The sequence below is a fragment of the Carlito syrichta genome, unplaced genomic scaffold (genome assembly GCF_000164805.1).
Source record: "Carlito syrichta isolate Samal-C Ts95f unplaced genomic scaffold, Tarsius_syrichta-2.0.1 Scaffold308818, whole genome shotgun sequence".
Classification (NCBI taxonomy): domain Eukaryota; kingdom Metazoa; phylum Chordata; class Mammalia; order Primates; family Tarsiidae; genus Carlito; species Carlito syrichta.
In genome coordinates, this window is record NW_007252914.1 from 695,885 (window position 1) to 704,588 (window position 8,704).

At 36.3% G+C, this 8,704-nt stretch overlaps 1 protein-coding gene across 2 annotated transcripts in view; it reads right to left on the bottom strand.

Moving 5' to 3' along the window:
- Positions 1–8,704, bottom strand: part of AQR (aquarius intron-binding spliceosomal factor) — a 112,900-nt gene that overhangs the window by 93,520 nt on the left and 10,676 nt on the right. For both annotated transcript variants that reach the window (XM_008065890.2, XM_008065891.2), the window contains exon 4: positions 3,309–3,344. In XM_008065890.2, coding sequence (XP_008064081.1) covers positions 3,309–3,344 — 36 coding nt within the window. The remainder of the gene's footprint in view (positions 1–3,308; positions 3,345–8,704) is intronic.

Sequence of the window (8,704 nt, forward strand, 5' to 3'; positions counted from 1 at the left end):
AACTCAAAAAAAAAAAAAAAAAAAGATTATTGACATACATAATTATCACCATCAGACCACTGGATTTTTTTGATCTAAGGCTCTTTATAAAGTATAAAACAAAAATACCTGACAAACAAAATGATATGATGGGAACTTTCAGATACACTTATCTGAGACATTAACACTAACTCATACCAAGATGAAATGACATCTGGAAACTAAGAAAGAGACTTCATCAAAAAAGAGGTTTTATTTAATTTACAAAGTACCCAACAAAAATCAGTTTTCTAGGTAACTGGCATTTTCTCCTCTTATGACAAAATTCTTATTTTAAGATTTTAGTGGAAATATTCCTAAACAAAATTAAGTATTTGATTTCTAAAACATGACTTAGCCATCTTTTACCATTCAAGGTAGTTATAAACATTAATTACTACACTAGACTGCAAAACATTCTCAAGCACTAATTTAAAAAAAAACAAAAAACAGGATCTCTTGCTCCTGCTGTAAATTACTACATATGCTTTAGCAATATAGTTTTTCTACTTTCTCTTATGCTTCAAGGGTCTACCCGCTGGTATTGCCATGAGTCTACATTTAGCAATTCTTGTTTAATTTTTAACCACCTAGCAAACTGGATAAGTATGATTTTACTCAAAATAATGGTCAAAAGAATCCAAGTGAGAGACTAGCGTGTTATTTCATTAATAAAATGAGTGAAGCTTCATTTCATTCCTTTCCTTTTTGTGTGTGAATTATGTCCTTTAGAACTTTTGTAAGCAATAATGTGTTGGTGTTACATTATCTTTGGTATTTATTTAATGACAGTTTAGTTGGGCATATAATTCTAGAATGGTAGTAATTTTTCTATGCATGATAATGGAATGACTCATTCTATTATCTTTTCTATAATTACTCTTGAGAAGTCTACAACCAATACATTTGTCCTTCCTTCTCTTCGAGTTATCTTTTTCTCTCTAGTAAATTTTAAGATCTTCCTTGTCTTTGTTGCCCTGTTCAGGATTTGTTGTACTTCTGAAATCTAAGACTTATGTGTTTCATCAACTCTAGAAAATTATTATGATCATCTCTTCTAAACTGCCACTTGCCCATTCTCTCTTCTGAAACTCCTATTAGACCTTCTCATTCTAGCTCCATATCTCTTATTTTCCTATTTTTCATCTTTCTCTTTGCTACTTCATCATTAATTTCCTCAGATTTATCTTCAAATTCATCCTTCTTCTAATTTCATTAATTTCTTCTTTAACTGTGTCTTACCTGTTAAATGAGTTGTTAAAATTTCAGTAACTTTTAATTCCCATTTCTTCTGCCAAGTCTGTCAATTTTTAGTGTCTCATTTCTTGCTCACATATTGTATTTCTTCTTTTATACCCATAATAATTTTAAGCAAAATGAATTGATAGTGTGTATCCATTATTTAATTATCTGAAGTTCTTGGTGGGGGGTAAAAGGAATCTAATTCTGTTCTTTGTTTTCACTCTTGCTTATAGTAGATTATTACCCTGATGTGTTTTGTAACTTGGGAGTATGAACTCATCTTTACCACAGAAATTCTTTACCTATAGAAATTTTTTGCAATATAGTTGCATACACACTTCCAGAGTATACTTGTTTTTGTCATATGTTCCAAGAGTATCACTGGCTTGCAACAGTTTTTAATAGCAATGTCTTGTCATGGGTGTTATCTGACTACACAGCAAACTACAAATTCTTTTCATTTTTTAAGATGGGAAATAGAGGCAATGAAAGTCAATGTCTGAGATGAAGCAGGTATGGTCCTGACTTCAAACTACATGTCTTTTATCCAAACTTAAGGATTTGTTCAATAACTCCCTGATCTCATTTCAGCAACTGCAGCAAATGTAATTGATAAATAACAACACCTACTTCCAATGACCTTTATGAACAGATACCCTTTTCTTTCCCACTTCCCTTTCCTGTGTTCAGCTACCTTCTCCATGCCACCTCACTTTCCACTCTAGCAAGAGATTATCAATTATTCCCTATTACAAACTTTTGACTGGTTATGTCTGGAAGCTGGCCCACAAAAAAGTGGCATTCTCACATAGAAATTACATAAAAGTTCCTGAAAGGTAGCAACCCACTTTTTCAGTTATTAAAAATCTTTCACCATCATTGATGCTTTCAACTTTTTGTTGTTTTCTCCTTCAACTCCTGTAATTCTTCTGATTTCTAGACTCTAGAATTCTGGTTAATCCTAATTGCCTATCAGTATCCTCTTGATTTTTTTTGTCTTCTTGAAAAGAGGCATTTTATGATGGAAAGGGCATATTTATCTAAAGGCCAGATGGTCCAATTTCTAGCTTCAGTTTTTTTTCCTCTATAAAACAAGGAAGGTCTTACTGGTGATACTGTGAGAATTGAGTTCATGTCATAGTAACAGAGTACTCAGGATATAGGAGGCACTCAACTTACTAGTTCATTCATAACTATACATTTCAATTTCCCTCTATAAAAATGATAAGACCACCTACTTCATGTCTTTTTTTTTTTGGTGAAGATCAAATCAGTGTATACAGGGGTGTAATAGTCACTAAAACAGAGGCTCTGACCTCTGTATAGAGAAGTGAAAAAAGCTTTGGTATCAGACTCTGGTATCCCAGGTCTGTCAAATACTTATCTACATTACTGTGAACAAATTGCTTTAATTCTCTGACCTCAGCTGCTTATTCTACTTAATGGAGTGGATAATATTTACTTCACAGGACTGCAGTAAATGTTCTGCATATACAATGTTTAACACTGTAACTAGCATAAGGCAAGTATTCTGCTCAATAAATGGTAAATATTACTGTAATTCAACAATCCTGCCTTTTATTTTTAGCATATGGGCCATACCTGCTTGTAACATAATTTAATGTACTTTCATAATTTAGAAATTGTATATTCTCTTTTGTCTGAAATATTTATGTTACTAATGGCTAGATCAAAACAACCCTGTCTTGATAACAACATTTTAGGTTGGCAGAACAAAAAAATGGCTATAAAATGCACAATTTGCTCCCACTGATCATCAGAGAAACTAAGAGTTCAGAAATTGCTCAGCATATGCTATCTTAACTAATGACATACAAATCAAATGACAAGTTATTGACAATGGGTTATCTTCTTTGAAAACAAAGGATATCATACACACATTTCAAAATAACCCAACCACAAAAATATAAGTCTTAACAAATCTAAAATTATTTTCTTAACTACTCACAGAGATATACAGAAAATTAAGCTAAAACTTAAATCATATTGTCATCTTTAACTTCATCGAAGTGATGCCTTTAACTCACCTAAATTCCAACAGCATTATCTTTCTAATGGCAAACCTGAAAACATAAAAATAAACACATTTTAAAATAAAGAAAATATACATTTCAGAGTTATTCATACAAACACATTTTGGAATCTCTTTGTTTTCATATTAACTCACATATCAAAATCATAATATTAGACCACAACTGCCAAAAGCTAGCCAATCTCAACTTCCTAGGCACTGACCAACATGCTTTCATTACTCAAATGCACATTCTACTAAAGAGTCATGGCCACCAAAAAGCACATAGGACACATGTATCTATATTAAAAAAATGTGGAAATCAGATGTTTCACATGCTTCTTAACGTTAACAATGAGCCTAAAATATTAGACTATCGTGGCGGAAATATTATATATTTCCCATTATACTGTCTTTTTTAAAAATTAGAAAATATAGTTTATTTAGAAAGTCAATTAAAGAGAGAAAGAGAAGATTCTCCTCCTCAAGGTAGGGGAGAGGGGCCAAAGCCAGGAAACATGGCAGCGGCCATGGCTCCAGAAGAGCATGGCCACACCAGAATTTAGTAAGGCAGTGGCTATACTGTCTTTTTTTTCTTTTAATACAATAGTTGTTTTATATGAATAAGTAATGCTATCATTGTGGAGTATTTCTCCAAAGATAGGTACAAATGACTGCTAATTTAATTTTATTATTTTGTAATACTGAAAATAAAATAGCCAGACCAGAACACTTCACTAGATAATAATTTCTAGCTCTGAAAATTAAATGCATGTGTATTATACATTTATAATATCCCAGGAGACCCTTATCCTGTCAAAATCCTAATCCACTGATTTCTGATGTAATAGTTTCACTGGGCATGCAATGTCACAAAACTTTAGTATGAATGAAATGAAGGTTTTACTATGCAAACGCACAAAAATAGAAGAACACTGCCAAAGTACTGGTTTCTATAGCAAGAGAGGGTGATTAGTGGATATGACCTCTTGAGTGACACACTAGGTTTCCAGCTGCAGATGCTTCACTTGAATTGCATGTTAGACAACAGAATTGATTTAGCACCCGCTATGTACAGAACTATACACTTAGTTTCTTTGGCCACAAATAGGACTTCATGAAAAAAGAGAAAACACTAGCTCATGAGAGAAGACCAGTATCCTAGTCATGATTCAGGGTTACTTTGGCAACATCTTTTAAACATTCTGGGACTTAATCTCCTCATATCTAGAAAAGACAGAGCAGTCAATTTTTCTTTTAGATAACCAGACAAGTAAAAAGTAAGTCTTGCTAGGTCAAGAAAAAGCAAAAGTACTTTGAAAACCACTCAATTCATTTTCTAGCAATCTTAGTGGTATTCATTAAAAATCTGGAGTTTTATAATTTTGTCAATGAACTCTCTGAGACAGATAAATGCAACAGCATATATGTAAGATGCAAAAATGGGTCAGGCCGGGCATGGTGGCTCATGCCTGTAATCCCAGCACTTTGGCAGGCCAAGGCAAAGACTGCTTGAGCCCAGGAGTATGAGACCAACCTAGACAACAGAGAGAGACCTTGACTCTACAAAAAATAAAAAAAAGGATATGGTGGGCTTTCCCCTATAGACTCAAGAACTCAGGAAGCTGAGGCAGAAAGATCTCCAGAGCCCAGGAGGTCAATGCTGGGCAAGCCACGATCCTGCCACTGTACTCCAGCCTGGGTGTCAGAGTAAGACACCAACAAAAAAGAAAAAAAAAGGTGTAGACATTTAGACATGATATCAGAAGAATTTTAAAGATAAGTATGAAAAGCTACAACTAATAACCACAGATATAAATAATTTTAAGGATATTTTATGGTTATTTTTAAAGTTACCAATATTTACTGAGAGCATGCCTTATACCTGACACTGTGCCAAGGATTTAACATGCATTTCATTAAATCCTTCCTAAAATGAATAACATGTACAACAAACTGGGTCCGTTAACCATACTGTTAAATCCGATAAGAAAGGGAGGGACATGAAAAGGGTAGTTGCCTTGCTGTTATAATTGTCCCCTGTTTCCTCTCTTGGGACACAAATGTGTGAAAATACGAGGTCTGGAGCTGTGACAGCCCCTTTGGAACTTCGTAGGAAAAGTTTAAAAAAAAAATTTAAGAGACTGACAAGGGCCTTGACACTATGAATTTCTGAGCTACCTGCTTGCAGATTTGTTAACTAGATGATTAAAGAAAAAATACTCTACAGTAAATCAAAAAATTAACCAGGCGTGGTAGCGCGCCTGTAGTTCCAGCTACTCGGAAGGCTGAGGCGGAAGGATCGCCGGAGCCCAGCAGGTCGAGACTGTAGTGGCCGGGAGCGGCCACTGCACTCTAGCCTGGGCGACAGAGTGAGACTCTGACTCAAAAAAAAAAGAAAAAGAAAAAATAATGCAAGGAGGGGAAGCTAGTCACAAAAGGGTATATACTGTGTGATTCTATTTAAAGTTCAAAAAGAATTCACACCTGTAATTCTAGCACTCTGGAAGGCCAAGGGGAGAGGATTGCCTAAGTCCAGGGGTTTGAGACCCATCTGGGCAACTTGGAGAAACCTCATCTCTACAATAAATCAAAATATTAGCCAGATGTGGTGGCATGCACCTGTGGTTCCAGCTACTTGGAAGGCTGAGGTGGAAGGATGATCAGCCCAGCAGGTCAAGGCTGTGATAGCCGTAAGCATGCTACTGCCTTCCAGCCTGGATGACAGAGTGAGACTCCTACTCAAAAATAAAAAAATAAAGTTCAAAGAGAAGCAAAATGATGGTGTTCATTTTGTATACTTACTATTATATATTGTTTTTAAAAAAGGAACAAGCAGGGCCTTCTGGGATGCTGACAATATTCTCTTTTTTTTTTTAGCCTAAGTGGTGGTTATGAATTGTCATTATAATTCATAAGGCTATACATTTCTGTTTTATGCCCTTTTCTTTGTAATATTTCGTAGTAAAAGAGCTTATATATTTCAAGTAAAAATAAATCCAAACACTTTGACAAAAGTAAATTGCTCTATAAATCACCTTTTTTAAAGCATATAAACCACTTAGGTGGATTAACAATAGGATTAAAAATCATACCAAGGTGTAACTGCTGGCTGGAGTGTAAATTAGTACAACCTCTATGGGAATCGGAATGGAGATTTCTCAAAAAACTAAAAGTAGACCTAGCATTTGATTCAGCAATCTTGCTACTAGGTATCTACCCAAAGAAACAGAGGTTGATATATAAATATATCACCTGCACCTGCATGTTTATCACAGTGCAAGTCACAATTGCAAAGATGCGGAATTAACTTAAATGCCCATCAACTGATTAGTGGATAATGAAAATGTTGTATGTATACACTATGGAATACTATTCAGCCATCAAAAAGAATGAAATATGTCTTTTGCAGCAACTTGGATGAAACTGAAGAACATCATCCTAAGTGAAATAACACAGGAATAGAAAACCAAAACCATACATTCTCACTTATAAGTGGGAGCTAAACTAAGGAATTGCAAAGGCATAGAGAATGATATAATGGACACTGGAGACTTAGAAGGGGGAGGGAGAGGAGGGATGAAGAGATGAAAAATCACCTAATTGGGTACAATGTGCACAGACAGGAGTGGTGGGTACACTTAAAGTCCAGGATCCTTCACACTACACAACGCAACCTATTTGTACTACACAAAAACTATTTGTACACCCAAACCTACTGAAATAAACAACAACAAAAAAATCATATCAAAGTGTACTAATTAAGAGATTTCTAGAGGGCAATGGACTCTGACTTTTTAAGAAAAGAATACTGAATAAGAGTCAAGGAACTGAGATTTAATATTAGCTGTGCCTCTAAATATTGGGAAATATCTTGGGCAAGTCAGCTAACCTCTCTGTACCTTAGTTTTCTCACTTGTAAAACAAGGATAATAATAGTGTGTCATAGGGTTGTTGTGGGAATAAATGAGCTACTATATGCAAGGGGCTTCTAATAGAATCTGGCACATAGTAACCACTTAACAACAATTTTAAAAAATATTTTCGGGATCAAACTTGTATAAAAATACATTGAGAAGCTTACCAAATCTGATAATGGCAAGAATAGCAAAAAATAAATCATTTGTGTCATGTACCATACACTCCAGGGGTGACTGGGCAACATGACTTTTTAAGAGCTAATTTTCAGGCTAGGTACAGTGGCTCATGCCTGTAATCACAACACTTTGGGAAGCCAAGGTCGGAAGATTGTTTGAGTCCAGGAGTTCAAGAACAGCCTAGGCAACATAGCGTGACCTTGTCTTTACAAAAAAATTAAAAAATAAGCTGGGCGTGGGGGTGCATGCTTGCAGTCCCAGCTACTGAGGAGGCTGAGGTGGAATGGTTACTTGAGCCCAGAAGGTCAAGGCTGTGGTGAGTAGTGATAGTGCCACTGCACCCTAGCCGGGGTGAGAGAGTGAGATTCCAACTCAAACAAAATTTTTTTAAATCAAAAAATTATATAAAAGCAGAATTAATTTTCAAATCCTAGAAATGATTATTTATATCATAAGACTATTAAGAACTAATTACTTCCCAGATGCCTCCTGGAAAAACAGGCTGATGTGCAAAATATGTATGTTACAAATACCTTGGCGTACAATATTAAGAGTACCTTATGGCTATAAACTAATAGCATGAAAACAAGTTAATAAATATTACATCAAGCTATTCCCTAATACTGAAGATGCCATGAGCACATAGATCAGCAAAGTAATTTCTTCAGGCATCAGTCTAAAGACCTGGCCATTTAGATTTTTAAATACATATTACATTTTCTGTGTTACAGAAAATGTGTACAAGATTTTTAAAAAATGGCTGTTAAAAGAGCCATGAGCCGGGTTTGGTGGCTCAGCCTGTAATCCTGTGCCTTGGGAGGCTAAGGTGGGTGGATTGCCTGAGCCCGCGGGTTCGAGACCTGCCTGGGTAACTTGGTGAGACCACATCTCTACAATAAATCAAAAAATTAGCCGGGTGTGGTAGCGCGTGCCTGAAGTTCCAGCTACTTGGAAGGCTGAGGCAGAAGGATCGCCGGAGTCCAGCAGGCTGAGGCTGCGGTGGCCGGGAGCGGCCACTGTACTCCAGTCTGGGCGACAGAGTGAGACTCCAACTCAAAAAAAAATAAAATAAAAATAAACAGTCTGGCTGGAGCCGGGCTCGGTGGCTCAGACTGTAATCCTGTGCTTTGGGAGGCTGAGGTAAGTGGATTGCCTGAGCCCGCGGGTTCAAGACCCACCTGAGTAACTTGGCGAGACCTCATCTCTACAATAAATCAAAAATTGGGAGCCGGGCTTGGTGGCTCAGCCTGTAATCCCGCACTTTGGGAGGCCGAGGTGAGTGGATTGCGACTGAGCCCGCAGGTTTGAGACCCGC